The sequence below is a fragment of the Phocoena phocoena genome, chromosome 3, assembly GCF_963924675.1.
Source record: "Phocoena phocoena chromosome 3, mPhoPho1.1, whole genome shotgun sequence".
NCBI classification, from domain to species: Eukaryota; Metazoa; Chordata; class Mammalia; order Artiodactyla; family Phocoenidae; genus Phocoena; species Phocoena phocoena.
Genome location: NC_089221.1, coordinates 29,522,646 through 29,542,491, shown reverse-complemented (window position 1 = coordinate 29,542,491; position 19,846 = coordinate 29,522,646). Strand labels below are relative to the sequence as shown.

Below are 19,846 nucleotides of genomic sequence, written 5' to 3'. Positions count from 1 at the left end.
CAATTAGCTTGGCCTTGTTTTGAAGCATCAGACGAGGTTTTCTGAAGTTGGCTCTTTGACTCTCATAGCGCTTGGAATTCTGACAGTGCACCATGCCTTATAAAAGCAACGTGTTGAGGGTCTACAACTTAGTATATGTCCACCCACAAGGAGAGTTGACGTTTTAATAATCAAGTAGTGTTTAATCTCAGTCACTGAGACGTGAGATTCACGTGTCTAATAAGATAAAGGCCGTGTGATCATCTCTACATGTTTAATACGGGGCAATAGGCGTTCCGAACACCTTGCTTTGGAGGACAGCAGTGGTGACGTATCATTTAGAAAAGGGATTTGGATTTAGAATTCATTTACTGGGAAAAATTCTGGTCAGCTAGCTCTCTCACTATCAGTAGATGTATCAGTAGATACGAACTGGGGCATGTCACTCGACTTTCTGAGGCTCCATTCCTTCTGGGAAAATTACAAATATAATAATAATATTGTTACACATTATTGGTTATTAGTTAACACCATTATTATTATTATTATTAGGTTGTTGGAGGAATAAAATAGACAAGCTATGTGAACATGCTTAACACTCTGTTCGTTTCCCTATACATATTAAAGAGACTGGTTGGTTGGTTGACGCATTGATTGGCTGAGAGTTCCAGGGGATACTCACAGCAGTGATCTGAGGTTGAGACTGGTGCAGAGTGTTTTGCAAAAAGTAAGAACTGGCTGTTCTTTTGCCTGTTTCATTCTACTAACCGACATTAATAGCTTCCCCATTATGCCTGACTTGCTATTTTGTGCTAAGAACAGAATGCCCTGCTACTGTAGACATTGAAACTTGGCCTCTTTTGATGACTCTGGCTGTTCATATCACTTTGGGAAATTTTTATTGTTCTTAATTACAAAGGTCTCTTTCAGAAGCTTGCTGAGTTAAACATTTCACTTGTATCTGTGTCAAAAAGAGGGTTCAGACTTCTTGTGTTTTCTTGCTTACTCGTGGTCCTGACAAGGACATGATGGGACCAGATGGAAGAAGCCTAGAGAGAAATGGGCCTCAGATCACTGTGGAATCCTATCATGCACAGGCCATTGCAAATCCTTTCTGGAATAAGGGAGGGTAAAATGAGGAATGTAAGAACATGCGATACTCACAATTAAAACAGTGCATGTGAGGAAGAAGAGTTTGTTGTCATATTATGTAATAATATGATGACGATAATAGTCATCACTTACTGAGAGGCACTGGGACTAGGTCTCAAGTCTTCTGACTCCCAGGCATGGTGCTATGTGTTTTGAGGATTTCATTTTCTGTAATCTTCACAACAACCCTACTTTACAGATAAGGAAACCAAGTCTTAAGAGAGTTGGGGTGACTTTCCCAAACAAATTGTTTTAATTTACTTACATATAGCTAGTAATTGCCTGAAAATGTCATTTTTCTTCCACCCTTACCATCAAGTTTGTTTTCTTACCGGTGGGAATCTGATGTTAGACTGCTACTAAGTTTCAGTCTCACAAAGTCATAATCACATATGACTGAGTCTTTACTGTTTCTCAATTTCCTAACCTGTAAAAGAAGACTCATAACACCTGCCATTGTCATTTATATAATGCCATGCACACACACAAATGCCCACATACGCACAGAGCAGCTTGGGACCTTTCATAAAAGTGGTAGAGGTCACGATCCCTTACTAGAAACCCTTGTGGTCAAAAGTGTTTCAGAATTCAGAATTTGTATATACTATATATTACATAATATCCCCAGCAGTCTGTTGGAAGCACTCTGTAACAAAACACACTACATCTCTGCAGCAAAAATGAGTAGATATTCACTATAAGTGGGATAAATAATGCATATCAATAGTCTTGAGGCGAAGTTTTCAGTTTTTAGAGTTTTTTTTGGATTTTGGATTAGCAGATACAAGACTGTGGTTTTATTAGTGGTATTCAATTTAAAATCACAAAGCTTGGGCTTCCCTGGTGGCGCAGTGGTTGAGAGTCCGCCTGCCGATGCAGGGGACACGGGTTCGTGCCCCGGTCTGGGAAGATCCCACATGCCGCGGAGCGGCTGGGCCCGTGAGCCATGGCCGCTGAGCCTGCGCGTCCGGAGCCTGTCCTCCGCAACGGGAGAGGTCACAACAGTGAGAGGCCCGCGTAACGCATAAAAAAAAAAAAAAAAAAAAAATCACAAAGCTTTATGTTGAGACTGATTACGTGATAGCCCGCCTTACCTAAGCTGGAATTCCAAAATATCTTTACTATCCAGTTGGACCAATGGGACTCGAGTAAATCTCTTAGTGTCATCTGTTGGGATTTTACATTCCATTCCCCTATAATAATCTTGAAGCAGTCTCTTCGTATCTTGGAAACGGTTCAGTTCTGCCTTTAATAGAAAATACGAATGTTAATACCCAAGACAGAACAAGCTGATACATATGTTCTGGTACATATGTTCTATATAAGCCCTGTAAGCACTATTTAATTAATTAATTTATTTATTGTTTTTGCGCGGTACATGGGCCTCTCACTGTTGTGGCCTCTCCCGTTGTGGAGCACAGGCTCCGCACGCGCGGGCTCAGCGGCCATGGCTCAGGGGCCCAGCCGCTCCACGGCATGTGGGATCTTCCCGGACCGGGGCACGAACCCTTGTCCCCTGCATCAGCAGGCGGACTCTCAACCACTGCGCCACCAGGGAAGCCCTGAATAAGATGCCATCATATATCATATAAGCAGAATTGATCAAAAGTCCTCTCAGATTTATGGTAACTAGTAAATAATGCTTTCTTACTGTTTCTCTCATCACAAAAACTTAGTTTTGAAAGAAATCATCTAGAATAGCATTTTCTAAAGTTTATTTTGTAGAAGCTTTGTCCTATAAGCTCTTAATGAGCACCATGCTGGGGAAAAAAACCCCACAAAACTTTGCAACGTCAAATAATTTCAGAAATGTTAGGTTAACATACCAAAAGAGTTTCTTTATTGCAGGGCATCTTAATATCTTAATACGTCAATATGCTTGTCAATCTCCCAGGGAGAGGGAAGGGTAGAGTACATGGCCCTTCCCAAAGTCTTCTGATCATCAAGTCCTTGTTTTGTGAAACATCTTGTACTACTAGTGTTCCGTGGAATCCACTTTGGGAAACACTTATCTAGGCACAGGCCCTTGAAAACTTTCATGAAGATTCTTTCCCCTCCATAAATATGTGCAAGCTTCTGCTTATGAGCTCCTGGACCAGCAGCTCAAGTACCTGAAAAGTCTGTCATTCGATGGACAGTTCCAATCATTAGGATTGTTCTTCATTTATTGGACTGAAATCTACTACTCTCCTGTAGTTTACAGCTTTGGTTCTTCATAGAATCATGCCAATCCGTGCAGAACTAGGCTTCTTCCGTTCTAGGTGGCCAGCCTTTAACTATGTGAACACTGATGACAAAGCAGTGGTTAGGGCTACTGGCTCAAGAGTTAGATTCCCTCAGTCCCAATCCCAGCTCTCCTACTACTGACATGTGGCATTGGGCAAATCACTTCATCTAGGTTTGCCTCAGTTTCCTCATCTGTGAAATGAGGATTGTGAGAGAACTGACAGCCTAGGGTTGTTGTGAAGGTTTAACCTTCACATGAAGGGTCCTTAGAAGAGAGTAAGAACTTAATAAATATTAGCCTTTATTTCCTTTACCCTCTTTTTTCCTAGTTGGCTTTAGATGTGGATTCTGTTTCTCAGGGAGAGGGTCTGAAATGTAGGTCTTGTAGGGTGTAAGAGTTTTACCATTTCTGAAAGAGGCATATATTGCTTGGACTAATGGGAATGATTTACAAAAATTCTCTAATCCCTTTGCCTTCGTTACTGGGTTTCAGTTATTTCTACCATAAACCTTTGAAACAGCTGTTCCAGCATTCAATCTCTGCTTACCCAAACTGGTGTCCCAGGGATGTTACCCAGGCAGGTTTAGGCTGCTGGCTGTCTTGCCTTCATCCTCAGCACAGCCCATGCCTTGTAGCCCCCACCTGGATCCCAGAGCTAGCAATCAGTGAGGCTGCTACTGCTTCTCAGGCCGCTGCCTCCTGTGGTCCAGCTTGCTCCCGAACCAGGGGCTTGTCCCTGTAAGTGCTGGAAGTACTCACATCTACGGTCATTTGTTGAACAAGGATTTATTGAACATCTACTATGCTCTAGCTCCAGTGATCCTCAGCTAAATATTCTCATTTCCTGCAGTAACTCCTCCTGTAAGCTAATCAGTTCAAGATCTGAAAGGTACCCTTTTCTACTCTATCCTCACTGCTATTTTCTTAGGAAAATATACTCATGTAGACACAGCTTGACCAAGACAGCCTTCATAATCCTCTCAGCATGACTAAGCTATAGACAGGTTTCTTCCTAACTCCAGACTCCTGACCTCCCTTTTCTCAGAGTATTTACTTTAGGAAACTTGTCTTTGTAAGTCCATTCTCTGTCCCTTTGAGATGTAAATCTTTTCAAAATCCTCCTGCTGGTTTTAGAAATCAGAACTGTCTCTCTCAAGAACCTGGGAACCATCTCTTTGAAATGTAAGCATATGAAATGAAAATGGAACTCCTATGTCCTGGTCCTCTGGGAGGAGCGGAGTCTGACTTAGGAAGACACCTTGTTCCAAGTTGTAAAACTACGTGCATCAAGAAGAGAAGGGAGGGCTTCCCTGGTGGCACAGTGGTTGAGAGTCTGCCTGCTGATGCAGGGGACACGGGTTCGTGCCCTGGTCCGGGAAGATCCCACATGCCGCGGAGCGGCTGGGTCTGTGAGCCATGGCCGCGGAGCCTGTGCTCCGCAGCGGGAGAGGCCACAAAAAAAAAAAAAAAAAAAAGAGAAGGGAAAGTTTACTTTTCCTTTAGACGAGGCCAATCAAGCAACACAGGTTGTGCATGACACCCCACCTTGCCCCAGTTCTTAAAAACCCTCTAGCCCTTATTCTTGGCAGAGCTGGGTATCCAGACTTGGTCTGTGCTCTCTCCCCTATTGTTGACAATACCTTGGCATAAAATCAACGTCTGTCTCTTCAACTTGTCCAGTGCAATTCATTATTTTAACGGGCTGCAAAAATAAATTAATCAGATTGTTCCAATGAATGGTCTATTTTTCCAATCTGGACACAAACGTTTTTCAGGAATCGAGTGCCTGCTGAGTCTGATCCAGCCCACGCTCTTGTGGCAGGGCTGCTTTCCCGGGGACACTTTGGGTGTCCGCTGGGAGAGGCTGGCGTGGTAACGACCCAGGACAGACACCATCTCTGCTGTCCCCTCCACAGCTCTAGGCCACCTGGAAACAGCTGGTGAGCTGTAGCTTGAGATGCTACCAGTTCTGGTGTTTGTTTGGCTGGGGACAGAATGGCTTATTTCAGCTAACCTCCTTGGCAAGCTGGAGCTCAGGCTGGGCAGAGTGCTGTGAGTAAAACAATCCCCTCACATTCCCAGAGGAGTGGTTACAGGACGGACGTGGCCATGGAGAGAAGTCTGTGTCATCCTGACCGGCCGCTCTTACCTGCATCAGTGAGAAGAAATGGTTCATCGCGATTCCGATCACATCCTGCAACCAGCTCTCGTTAATGATGTCCAGACACTCCTGCTCTGCCTCTCCCCTGCGGGCATCACAGATGTCCCACAGGCGGTCCCGTAAATCCTGCACACAAACACTGCTGTGAGCCTTGAGAATCACAGCTCAGATGACCTCCGTATAATAAAACTAAAATCCTTTGCCTGTCTTAATGTGTCTGAAGAGAATTTAGACCTAATACACTCGTATATTTTATCCCTTCGGTAAACAAATGTTTATTTTGTTTCTACTCTGTCAGGCCTTAATTTTCTAAGACCCCCTCAGCACACCTTGTGCCCAGGCCCACAGTTTACTTTATTCATGAGGGGCTATGTTTTATGTATTCTAATCCTTCCTCACAAGATTTGATTGGCCAAAAAAGACCTTTCAGGGAATTTTTGAGGAAATGGTGTATTGTTGGTGCAAGAAATATGCTGCTTTATTGAATCCGAGGGCGCCTGTTAATTAATCATGAGTGGAGCATGTCATTCTCCAAGAAACAGGGTCTGAGCTTAATAGGATTGTCTGAAAATAAGCTTTGGATTACAGAGCTAGCAGTGAAAAAAACATCTTTTAAAGATCCCAGCTCTGCCACTTACCAGATCCTGAGGAATAATGTTGATGATACCTTTCTATGTGTGTCAGTGTTCAGAATATAAGTCATTATACTAATATTGACTCATTTAATGCCTCACAACCACCTTGGGTCCTATTATTTTCTTCATTTTGTAGATGAGGATACTGAGTCAGTCACAGAGAGTTATTTTCCTAAAGTCACATTATAAGCAAGTGGTGGAGCCAGGATATGAGCCTGTGGTCTTGTCTGTACCACTAGATTAGGGCTCAGTTCCTTGACCTGTAAAATGGGGATACAGTTTACCCTTTGGATGTGCTGCAGTTAGCCTAAGCCTGTAAAGCACTTAGCACAGTATTTAGCACACAATAATTCTTCAGTTATAAACAGTATCATAATCTTATTCATAGCGATAAAATATCTGTTTAATTAAAATTCCATTAAGAAAATATATACAGTCCAATAAAACTTGACAGTTTTCACGATCATAATAATTGATTGAACATTTACTGTGTGTTGGGCATTGTGTTAAGTGCCTGACGTTGATTACCTCACAAATCCCCACAGTAACCAAGGGAGAAGTTTCTGATGAGAAATTTGATGCCCAGAGATGTTGAGTCACTTGCCTATGGTTTCAGCGCGGTGAAGTCAGGAATTCGAACGCAAGCAGTTTGGTTCCAGTGCCTATAGTGGATTTTACTTCTGTGATGCTGTGTTTATGGAACACTTAGCATTTTGGTTTGTTATCTTGTGGGGGCTTCACATGAAATGAAAGCATCACAGGCATTTTTATAGCTATCCACTAATATCAGAACAGTACGCCATTCTTTTAGAGCTGACCTTGATGTCTCCCTGGTCTTTCCACAAATGCTACATCAGACATCCAGTGAGGACTGGCTTCTGCTCCTCAAACATTTATACGTTTTAAAAAGACAGGAGAGGAAGCAGTTGAGGAGAAAGTACAAAAGCAGGAGCCTGGGACCTTGTTTCTAGCTCTCTTTCTGCTCCCGACTCACTGGGAGGCCTTAGCAAGTACCAGTGTCTCTGTGGCTTGGTTTTCTAATGGGAAAGTGAGGATAACATGATAGCAGAACCTTTCCATTAACTTCTTAGGATTGGAAGGAAAGAAGCCAAGAACAAGGAATATTACCAGGAATAAAGAGGTTAACTACTGGCAAATAGGATTATGGATTTGTTATTTCCAATTCTGCTTCTTTTAAATATTTAATCTGTCTGTAATAAACATATGGTACTTTTGGAATACAGGAGGGCCGGGATTGTGAATAGGCAGGAAAGAGATAGGAAAGGCAGGTATGTTTTAGGATTACCATTTGAGGAATGTCTAAGACTTCAGTTTATTGGGACATTGATTAATGCAATACCTCCTGGATTAAATCCTCCAGCACCCTGGTCATCCAAGTTACCATAATGCCTTCACTTAATTTCAATAGCTTCCCAGCTGGTTTTCCAACTGCTCTCAAACACATCAAGCATCCTCCCTCTTCAGTGTCTTCACTTTTCCCTATGCCAGATACACTCTTCCTCCCCAAATCTGTATGGCTTATCTCATGCAATCTCTCCTGTCCTGAGTCTGCTCAAATATTGCCTTCTCAGTGGGCCTTTCCACAACTACCATATACTAAATGGTACAACAACGTTCCTTCCCTCCCTGCCCTGCTTTCCTCCTTCCTGTAGCTCATATTATCAGTGACATACTCGCTATACATTTACTTGTTTATTACTTATCCTTTGCACTATGGCCCCCAGAACATAAACATCCTGAGGTCATAGGCTTTTTGTTCAGTGTTGAACCCACCGCCCCTTGAGCAGTGCCGGGACCATGGTAGATGCTCAATAAATATTCACAGAGCAAATGAATGGGTCATGGGGTAGAGCTTGGGAATTTGTTGTCGTTGACAAATAAATACTGAGATTATAATCAGATATGATTACTAGTAGCCTATACTTAAGGTTGTTGAAGGGGAAAGAATTCCCCTGACAGGATAAGGGACTCTGTAAATCTACACAGGAAAGACAAAAGGTGAGAGATTGAAATCTGGCTTCTTGTACATCAGAGGACCTTTTCTAAAGCATCAGGGTAATATACTCTGAATTTATCATATACTTATGAATTTATCAAAATCTGCCTGTCTACCAAGTGCCAGGCACTGTGCTGCTGGAATACCAAGATGTATGAGATTTGGTACCTTCCCTCAAGGGATCTATTCGATAGAGGCAACACTTCAGGCTTTCTGGGATGTTCCCTCATTCCCCTTCTCCCTGACATCAACCGGCCATATAACTGTATCCAAGAGAGGCACGTACTTAATACCAGGCTTGGACACACTTACATGACCTAACAAAAGGGTTAGGAGTCTACAAAGTAGATGCCCAGAATGCTCTTGCACTGCTGGCCTTGGCTTCTCCTTCCAGAAGCATTGACTACCATATTCTCATTCTGAGCTCAAAGTACGGAAGAGTGATTGTTCTTGAAAGTCGGCAGGTTGGTGTTCAAACCATTTCTCCCCTCATCCTCACACCTCATGAGAGTAAGAAGGGGGTGAATTAGTCTTTTTTTGTTTGTTTGCTTTGTTTTGCGGTACGTGGGCCTCTCACTGTTGTGGCCTCTGCCGTTGAGGAGCACAGGCTCCGGACGCGCAGGCTCAGCGGCCATGGCTCACGGTCCCAGCCGCTCTGTGGCATGTGGTATCTTCCTGGACCGGGGCACGAACCCGTGTCCCCTGCATCGGCAGGCGGACTCTCAACCACTGCGCCACCAGGGAAGCCCTGAATTAGGCTTTTGAAGTACAAGATTTGAGAGTGTGGAAACTCTGGCCCCGCGGGTCATGGACTCCCTTACATTCACTCTTTGGTGTAGTTCAGCCTTCGTTTCCTCATCATCCCACAGGTCATCAGGAAGAGAGTTGAAATCAGCCTGCCACTGAGATACAAAATCTTGTTTGTGGTCCGGACGCCTTAGAAACTGCTGGAAATCTGTTCTGTAAGGCATTCAGAGAATCAGACGGAGCTTATATGTCCTGCCTGTAAGCTACACGGTTGTAACTTTGGAAACTTTACTTACCTAATATCATATAAGTAAGCAATCACCATATGCTGGCCTTCTCTCAGGTGCCTGAGTACTGTTTTGATGGAATTTATATAGGAATTTTCTATCAGTTTCCAGTAAGGTACTAAAAATGATCGTATTTCCTGTTAAATGGTAAAGCATAAAAATCATAATTTCAAAGTGAAAATTCTGTGTAATTGAGTCAAAAGGGCACTACTAAGCAAGAAGATCAAGTTGCAACTGTAGCCACTTAAGGCATCTCTGTGAAACTTCTTGCTCCTCCTTCCTCCCCTCCCCCAGCTAATTCCTATTTCAAATCATTTTTCATGTCTGAGCGCAGACATATTTTTTCCCAGAAATCCTTCCCTGATCCATCAAGTGTATAGGGTCATCCTCTGAAGTTCTGAAGTCCCACCTTAGCACCCTGTACTTCTCTCATTAAAGAACTGATGGCATTAATTATAACTGTTTATTTATTTGTCTATATTCACCTCTAGAACAGCAGTCTCATAAAATCAGGAAGAATTACTATCTTATTCACCACTAAACAGTTTTTCCTATAATTACCACAATGTCTGGGACATAGTAAGTGCTCAAGAAATATTTATTGAATGAGTGAATTGAATAATCACAGACCTCACATTTTGCCTAAGTTGGAGAACACCTAGGGTTCTTGTCAGGGTGATGATGAGTTATTTCTCTGAATTCTCCCTTGAGGTTTTACCTTTGCTGTAAAGTGCACCATGAAAATCAGAAAGTTTCTTTTACATTATCTTTAATGATGCAAATAAACAATGAAAAATAAGAAGTAATCAAATTGAAATAAAATTGAAGATACTTTTTTTTTTTTTTTTTTTTTTTTTGCGGTACACGGGCCTCTCACCGCTGTGGCATCTCCCGTTGCGGAGCACAGGCTCCGGACGCACAGACCCAGTGGCCATGGCCCACGGGCCCAGCCGCTCCGCGGCACGTGGGCTCCTCCCGGACTGGGGCACGAACCCGCGTCCCCTGCATCGGCAGGCGGACTCCCAACCACTGCGCCACCAGGGAAGCCCCCATATTATATTTTAATATAAACTTTCTGTACGAATTTTTCCCTTATTGGTTGTGCATTTATTTATTCAGGGGCTTGCACGTGGGGACCTTGGAGGTCATCTGGGCTAACTTCCTCTTCAACTGAGAAATGCCAAGAGATCTAGAGACAGATTATCCAATCTCTGTGGACCTCACTGATACATTAGGCACATTTCAATGCAACCCCCTTTAGGGTCACACAACTTGTGTTAGTGGAAAATGCTTCCTGTGTTGAGCAGAAATTTGCCTTTCTGTATTTTCTACTTATAAGCCCTAGCTGTGCCCTTTGGAGAAGGACAGTCTACATTCACACCATCTTCTCTATGACAGCCTGTCAAATATTTGAAGATATTGGTGAGGAGAAGTAGGCTGGGATTCAGGATGAAACTCGCTTGCTTTTGTATTTCCAGCATCTAGTACAGCATTTGCAAATAACAGGTACTCAACAAATGTTAATATAGATGTAAGCGGAGTCACCGGAACCCAATTTTATCATCAGTTAAATTTTCAGGAGACTGGATGGCACTGGATGGCTTCATCTGGTTCTAAAGGCCTATGATTCTATGTCTAACCATACTTCAAGTATTCATTTATCATACACATTTACAGTTCTTTCAATGCTCCTCTGAAATTATTTTAACACCTTTCTCTTACCTAGAGCCCCTCTCTGGTGTCTAGTTTTTCATGATCTCTCTTAAAAGATGTGGTATCCAGAGTGGTGCTGAAGACCATTTTAAGTAAGCTGACTACTAAACTTCCCTCCTGGTGACTTCAAGTCATTAATTAACACTCTGTGCAAGGAGAGTTACCACCTAGGAATGGACCTAATTGAACTAACATCCTGTTCACAGTTCTTATTTATTTACAAGAACTTCATGAGAAATTGTCAAATGCTATTTTGAATTCAAGGTATACTATGTTCATGGTACCTCTCTGACCTACCTACTCAATCTTGCTGTCAAAGAAAAGGAACAGGCCAGTTCAGCAGGACTTAGTCTTAGTAAACCTGTCTGACCTCTGGGTGATCACTTTGTATGTTACAAGTGCTCAGAGACATGTATTTAATAATTTTCTTTCCAATTTTGTCAGGGATTAACATCTGGATCATTGGTCTTGTATGCTACTGAATCCCGTCCACCTTTTGTTAAACATTTAGTCATTAGCCCACATCTGGTCTTCTAGATTCTCCCGTATCTTCTGTGATTTCTATGAGTTATCGATAATGTCCCATCTGTAGTTTATTTAATTCTCTGGGATGTTATTTTTCTGAGTCTAGGCACTTGAACTTATGTGATGTGACTAGATGTTAAGACCTATCCTTTCCAATTAAATAGTCTTCTCTTCATTGACTGAAGCATAATAGGAAATTGGGCAGCCAAAGCAAGTGTCCTCCAAGCTTCAGAAGCTAGAAAGCAAAGACCTATCACTCCACTGCCTCCTTGGTGGTCTCTGAACCTTCCCTTGGGGCTGGCAAAGGGATAAGGACCCAGGCTCCCCTTGAACTTGGTTGCTGCCTCCACCTGAGAGAGCCAGATATGGAAGCAATCCCCCTCTTTCTCTCACTCTCTCTCCTTCCCCATGCCTATTGAGGTAAGATATATCTGGGGTCCCTGGAAGGCCTGGAACTAGGGCTGCCAGATAAAGTATAGGATGCCTATATATACTTCATTGATTATCTCAAATTTAAATTCATTTAACTGGGCATCTGTTTTTCCTCTCCATTAGTAGGTAAGCTGTGGAGCTCATGTGTGAGGAGCTTAGAGCAGAAAAGGACTAGGGTAGGTCATGTGGTCTGCTTCGTTTCCAGGTTCTAGGCTAATTCTGCTTGTAGCAAAAGGAGTTCTCTACATGGTTTCACTTAGGCAACTAGAGGTCTGGGCTGTATATCCTCCCATCGTCCCTCCAGACCAGCTCCCCATCCTTCACTCTCCATCCTGCTCAGTGATTGCTCTAGGAGGCTAACTCATGTGAACTACTTCAGGAAACTCCCTTGCCTTCCACCTCCCAGTCAAGAGATGTGAGAGCAGAAAGGACATGAGGTTTGGTTATATGCTTCCCTTCTCCTCTCTGCTGGTCACTGTGGGTGGCTGCATCCTCTGGGAAGGCCACAGCCCCTGGCAGGTGGCCTTCTCCATGCACAGGTCTTCCTGATGTCTGGACATCTGCTTCCCGTCCTCACCTTCTCAGGCCTAGGGGCCGTAATAGCTCTTGGCTCTCTCTTGTTGAGGGTAACAATCTAATCCTTGTAGATTTTCTCACTTACTGGCCACATACATATAAGTCATCCTTTATTCAACTTTCTTTAAATTATCTTCTGTTTTCTGCCAGGATCCTGACTAGAAGATCTACAGTGGAAGCTGATGCCATATCTCAGTGTGAATATTTATTTTTCACTCATGCTCTCTATTTCCCTCTTGTCCTCTATGAATTTATTTCTCTCAAGGGCTTCAATGTTTGGATTCAAGGATTAGATTTTAATATTTTTGTCCCTCACTCTCCAACTCCTACCAAATAACATCATTTTAATTTTATCTCCTTCCCGACAACCACTTCTGTATCCTGCTTCTATGACAGTTCTTGAACATGTTCATTCTTCAAAGTAGCTACTATTTGGCTGAGTGATAGTAATTACACACATCTGTAATTCTATCATTTAATGCTCTCATCTTCAAATATTTTCTGTTCTAATTTCTCCCTCAATGCTAATTAATTCATCAAAGCCTTATCGGGCTTCCCTGGTGGCGCAGTGGTGGAGAGTCCACCTGCCGATGCAGGGGACACGGGTTCGTGCCCCGGTCCGGGAAGATCCCACATGCCGCGGAGCGGCTGGGCCCGTGAGCCATGGCCGCTGAGCCTGCGCATCCGGAGCCTGTGTTCCGCAACGGGAGAGGCCACGACAGTGGGAGGCCCACGTACCGCAAAAACAGCCACAACAACAACAAAAGCCTTATCAAGAATCTCTAACATACTCTTCACTGTATTTGACTCTGTATTGAATACAGTGAATGTTTACAATTTAATTGAGGAGATAAGTAAGACATTTCCCTAGGAATGTTCAATAACAATTGCAATTCATGATTGGGTCTCAAGTGCCTGGCACAGATGGCCAGGGCTAACAGTTCATAAGAGTAAGAAGCCATGGAGGATTGGAATTAAGAAGACAGGGACTGAGTCTTTCAAAAAACTCTTTGTCTTCTAAAAAAGTTTTAAAAGAAAGATCATTCTGTGTGATTGTCCCAAGGTGATTTATCTATTAAAGCAGCCGATTTGCCTAGGTGACAACTGGGCTTTGCAGCTGTCAGAGCATAAAGAACTGAATAGAGCTTCCAGGGCTCACCTGGGCGTCTCCTTGCCTGACACTAGGGTACCCATTCAAAGAGCTGAGGCCAGATAGCTCTCTGTTCTTTTATTAGTTTAGTTAGCTTCAAAATTTTCCTTCTATTTCTAAAAAGTCAGGGGTTAAACTTCATTTGAAAGCATTATGATGTGGGCATGACAGCATGGTTGGAGGGCTATAATTTGCTGGATATGTGTTCTGGGGAAGATATTCTTCCAGGAAACTGCATCTCTGCTTGTCCCTGGGGTGAAAATTGGTCCTCAAAGAACCCATTTGTTCCCCTGATTGCAGCACTCAACAGCCGCTCAAAGCGTGACTCAGAAATTTTAGGGAGGAGAGAAAGCACGGGATGTGATTCAATGAGTATTCTCAAAAGATCACCTCGGCCTTTTGATGAATATATATATTACCAGCTACAAAAGGCCTTTTGGATGGTGCAAATAATGGTGTGAATCTTCCTATAAAGAGGAGAAAGAACAGATTCTACTAGCTTGAGTCTAAACTGCCGTACCTCAGAAATTGGTTCATTCACATAAACCCATTCTTCTGATCCTGGCTTAGGTGGGGGTGGCACTACTGGAGCAGGTGACACATCTGTAGAGTCAGCAGGTGATTTCTTTACTGGAACTTTCCCTCCTGGAGATTTCCCTCTGGGAGAACCTTAAACATGCATATTAAATCATGCCATTACAAGGAGATGAATGGGACCAGATTGTGGTGGGTGGGTAAACCTATGGTGTCATGGATCTCAGGCAATTCATTAACTACTTTTTAAGCAACTTTGGGCAGCCTTATCAAATAAAAAATAAAAAACGTCATTCTCTATAGCCCCCAAATTAACCAATAATACCAAAAGCAATTTTTTTTTAAAGCAATGCAACTTCTCTTGTCCAATTAGCTATGGAAAACAACTCGATATTTTATTTTCATTTCTGTCCTTGCTTCCACAACGAACACACGGGTTTTACAAAGTTTAGGCACCAGAAAAAAGTGTATTTTATTTATTATTGCAAAAACTGGCAAACTAAACACTCACCCTGAATGAGAAAGAGAGTAGCTGTAACAGGAGCGGTGCTCTTGGTGTTTTTTTGAAACCCAGGGGAGGAGCAGGGAGAAAGAATGCTATTGTAGGAGTCAGTGAGAGATGTAGCGGAGGAGAAGGGGTACCTCCTGAATATTCCCACATTCCCTGGATGAGACAGAGGGCTTCTGAGCGGGGGAATCTATATCTCTTTCTACAGTCAGGGTGTAGGGATGAAGGCGACTGCTGTACCGTAGGTCTGGCTGAATTAAGGCATGGGCGGGAGGGGAGAAGAAGGGAGCGGGGAGAAGGAGAGGGAATGGAAAGAGAGAGGAAGGAGGAGAAGAAAGAAAAGGAGGTGGAGAAGGAGGAAGAGAAAGAGGGCTAATTTCAGCTCAGAATCCAGAAAGGGCGTGTGCCCCACTCTCTGTGAGAACATCCAGGGGGGAATCCAGACCCGCGGAGCAGTACCCTATGGTCTGAAAGATCTTGGGACTGATCAAACTACCTTAACTCAGAAAGCACTGATATTTCCTGAAAGGATCAAAGTTATAGTTTAGAAATTCACTCAGTTTAAATTCCACTTATTTTCAGTTTCCTTATTAAGATTTTAGATGCAGTTTATAGATGCCTACAGAATTTGCAGCACTTTCTTTCCCCAAAATATATTTCTTTGAGTATTATTTAACGATAATGCTGTTTAGAAAAGTAAATACATCTTCCACTTTTATACTAGTTTAAAATATATGGATTATAAGTAAAGGGGATATTGTTAATTATGTCATATGAACAGTTTAAATGACTTCTGCTTATACAATTGAAACAAGTATTCGTCATCTACAAGTTTAATATTCCATCTAGGTATTTTTAATTAGAAAAATTTAAGAGCATCTTTTTTCAGGTGAAAACCAAAAATGTTCATAACTTGATATATTTTTCTATATGATAATTTTTCATTCTCTGAACTGAATCTCTGGTGAAATAAAAGTGACAATACTATGGCCACTTTAAGATGAATTTCTCAAAGGAGAATTCCTAAGGAGAACTTTGTAATTATAAACGTGAGACTGGAATGAGTTCCTTTTTCTTCTTTTCTTACATATCATGATCATTCAGTGAAAACTAAGGGAGCCAGGGAACATTTTTGGACGATGTGCTTTGATCTCATTTAACTTTTATCTAATTGTTAACAATGAAAATGCAAGGGTAAAATATTTGAATGAATAAAAAATGTATCTATGTCACAGTGAGTGAAAGTAGATGCCACTTTTGAACAAAATCTATCGACATCTCAAATGTCATGAGGGTCATTCCTTGCGCCACCCACGCAGCCATATGAAGACTTCAGTTTCTAATAAGATATTTGCTTTCATTTGGAAGTTGGATTATTGAGTCCTCAGTGTGGCCATTCTTATGCATAAAATTCTGGAGAGTAATCTATGCTTAGCATATAGTAAAGATAGATTTTAGCAAATTTTTTTTTTTTTTGGTCCAGTTATAAGAACCTAATGGTATTACACAGAAGCACGTGGAGCGAGAACAAGTATAAATAAAATAAGGTCAAAAGAAAAATGTAATTTTAGGACATGGGATTTATTTAATCATTTTATCTGTAAAGAAATGGTCAAAGTTGAACCTATAGAGCAATAGGCTTGAGCAAAGAAAGTAACATAGTAGGAGCTCAGTAAAGGTAAGAATAAATTTCATCTATTGATGAGAGGACATTAAGAAAACTAGAACACTTTCAGATTAAGTTGGCACTACTCAGGGAGATGAGAGGATTGTAGGAAGAAGGAAAAGATGCAAAAAGTCTGATTTTTTTTTAAAAGAAAGGCATTATTATTACCTTTCAGTCCTAAAATATTTCCTGGTAGGATCTGGCTTATTAAGGGCTTCCCTAGGTAGAAGTTAGAGGACTGGTTAACAGTGATGGCTTTCTTATTGCCTCGTTTCAGCGAAAAATGACTCTGGTTGGTGACTGAAGTGGAGACTCAGGATGCCTTGGATAAGATGAAAATTTCTGCTCTGCAGCAATGTGGCCAGGAAGAGAAAGAGGTCAGTGCCAGGTAAGGAGCCAGAGATGGAACATGAATCAGCTTATTCTCCAAATCGCTATTGAGAAGGTAGTTTGGAAAAGTTTTCTCTCCTTGGTGTCCTAGAGTTCATGTTGTTAGTCTACGTGGAGCTGGAGATATGGAACGTGGACAACTATAAAGTAATGAGGACTGGTTATTTGGAATCCTTTATAGGACCTGATTTTAGTATAATTATACTCAGTGACAAGCGTTGGAAACTCCTTAAGTCAATTTTGCAAAGGATTCCCCTTTTTGCCCAGTCTTTAATAACTTGGTCTGGAGTCAATAATCATATCCCATACTTATTTAGCCCCATTTACTCTGAGCCAGATTCTGTTCCAGCTGCTTTTTTGTAGTTTTACTAATTCCTCACTACAGCCACAGAGAAGTTATTTTTATGACCTCATTTTACATACGAGAGAACTGAGACTCACTAAGGTCAAGTTACTTGCCCTAAGTCACTCGTATGGTAAATGGCAGAGCTAGAATGTCGGCCCAGGCAGGCTGGCTCCAGAGTCCATGCATTTGACTATCATACTTTATTGCCTTTTAGTGTCTATTGATGTAATTCATGTTCAAAAGTGTTCATTAGATTGATATTTAGAAATTTGCAAGCTTTAGAGTAGTTCTTTTAATACTATTTGCTTAGCTCATAAATTGATTTTAAGACTGTGCTCTATTTACATTGCATTACAATTAAATTACAATTTAATTTTTCTACTTGTGGTGAAAATTTTATTAAAAGCTACAGTCTGAGAAGTCAATTCATTGAAAGACTCACACTAAAGAGTATAAATAATATTATTTAACTCATTTATATTAGATGATGGTATTAAGGCAAAATCCAGGGAAGCTATGAGAATAATGCTGAGAGTTAATATGGAGTGTTGATGACATTCGCCAAAGTGTAAAGAGGCTCTAACTTTCCCTTCTCGTAGGTTAATGATTCCTAACAAAACACTACCTTATTTATTTATTTTGCGGTACGCGGGCCTCTCACTGTTGTGGCCTCTCCCATTGCGGAGCACAGGCTCCGGACGCGCAGGCCCAGCGGCCACGGCTCACGGGCCCAGCCCCTCCGCGGCACGTGGGATCCTCCCGGACTGGGGCACGAACCCGTGTCCCCTGCATCGGCAGGCGGATTCCCAACGACTGCGCCACCAGGGAAGCCCTACCTTATTTATTTTGACTCTCCATTTCCTCATCTTTGAAGTGGGAAATGATCATTTATACTTCACAGGTGGTTGTGAGGATTATGCAACATATAAAAATTATCTTGTATAGTGCCTGGCGTAGGGTAGGTACTCCATAAGAGGTAGTTTGTTACTATGATTATGAATTATGTTATCAAAGGAGATTGTGGAATTTTGATATCTGAACCATGATTGTACATTAATCATCAACTTTCTGATGTGTGGCATCAACTTTCAGATGAAACCTAATGTGTTTTGCATGTATTCTAAAATCTATTAATACCTTGTACATTGCAGCACTCTCCAAATTGCTACTGAGAAGGTAGTTTGGAAAAGTTTTCCAAAGAGAGTACATTACATACTCTCCTCTGTTTAAGGTCCCAGGTGATAAAAAAATGTATGTTAGAAATTAATCTTAGAAAAACTTAGGGCTTTTTATTTCTATTTCAAAGTATTGTTATATACATGTTGCTTTTAAAATTGTAATCCAACTTAAATATTTTGGGGAACAGGACATATTATAAGTAATGCGTTAGAAATAACTGAATGTTTCTGATATTCCAATGGCTAAAATAGAACAATAAGTCTTGGGCATCAATACAGTAGTTCTTCAACTTTAGGGATCACCAGAATTCCCTAGAGGGCTTATTAAAACACAAATTGCTGGACCCCTCCAGGAGTTTCAGATTCAGTAGGTCTGGGGTGGGACCAAGCATTTGTTTTTCTAGTAAGTTCCCAGGTAATGCAGATGCTGCTGGTACAGGAATGAGCTTAAAGAGCCACCATGTTAGTAGATGCATCTAGGTATTTCAATTCCATTTCACTTTCATCTTTTTTCTCTGTTCTTCCATGTCTTTCCAATTAAATGTCATTAACGTTTATAACATTGACATAACATTTATTGCTATGTGGCCTGGTAGCACCTAAACTTTAAGTCAGATCAGAAGGCAAGCACTGGGACAGTCCCAACACTAATACATGGGCAGGCCAGAAGAACTAAAGAGATCATGATTTCCAAACATTTATTCCACAGAGCTCTAGTCCCAGTGGATACCCCTCCAAGAGAGAGTTCTGCAGCCACAATGTTTTGGGATATCACATAGTGTATCTCCTACTGCCTTAGAGATAGATGATTACAGGAGATACATATCTATATTGACATCTATCTCAGTTGAGATGAAAAACATTTTAATTTGGTGTAACTCAGCATTTTCTGAAATTGGTTGATTAAGGAAAACTCTTCATTTAGCCCTTAATTAACACCTCCTATGTAAGGTCATAGAGTTGAAAAGCCCTTATTTTATGAAGGAGTAAAATGGGGCCATGGCAAATGGTTGAGGATAATAAGAAATGCTTTAAGAACACCATAAATACAATTGCAAATGGCATTTCTGTGTCAAGATTTTGGAGGGAGAAGGTTGGGATTGATCTAATACACAGAGAAAAATAGAGATGAATCGAAGATGCCAATAGCAGGAAACAATGATAAGTCTGAAGGAAGGAAAAAGGAGATGGCTCCTCAAACCATAAGAGATGTTTTCAGTATAATTGGTGTCAAACAGCCTGTGAGGTAAACAGATAACCAATCAACAGTGTTCACCCCCAATGGAATTAGTTCCAAATATTAAGAATTAAAATCATTAAGACTTCCTCTTAATGAAAGAAATCCTGTTATACATGCCAAAACAACAGCATTTCTATGTAAAAGAAAGACTTCTAAATCTTGATCGAGAGTTTACCTATTTCAAATATTATTGAACACAGTAGAAATTGTGTTTATGGAAATAGAAACACAATAGTAAAATAAAAGCAAAAAAATGTTTGAAAGTTCTTGGAGGTACTTAAACTGAGCTAACTGCATGACTCCAGTGAATATATATTTTACTGGTTGAACTTGTAGTTGCTTATGGTTTGAGTGTGTATACTTTCATCTAAGGATGCTCTCAA

The 19,846-nt window shown here is 41.4% G+C and overlaps 1 protein-coding gene across 1 annotated transcript in view; it reads right to left on the bottom strand.

Moving 5' to 3' along the window:
• SPEF2 (sperm flagellar 2) overlaps positions 1 to 19,846 on the bottom strand; it is a 172,611-nt gene that overhangs the window by 65,044 nt on the left and 87,721 nt on the right. Inside the window, exons 20-24 of the mRNA XM_065873225.1 lie at positions 14,122 to 14,270; positions 9,215 to 9,342; positions 8,993 to 9,131; positions 5,508 to 5,645; positions 2,226 to 2,377 (exon numbers count right to left, since the gene is read on the bottom strand). Coding sequence (XP_065729297.1) covers positions 2,226 to 2,377; positions 5,508 to 5,645; positions 8,993 to 9,131; positions 9,215 to 9,342; positions 14,122 to 14,270 — 706 coding nt within the window. The remainder of the gene's footprint in view (positions 1 to 2,225; positions 2,378 to 5,507; positions 5,646 to 8,992; positions 9,132 to 9,214; positions 9,343 to 14,121; positions 14,271 to 19,846) is intronic.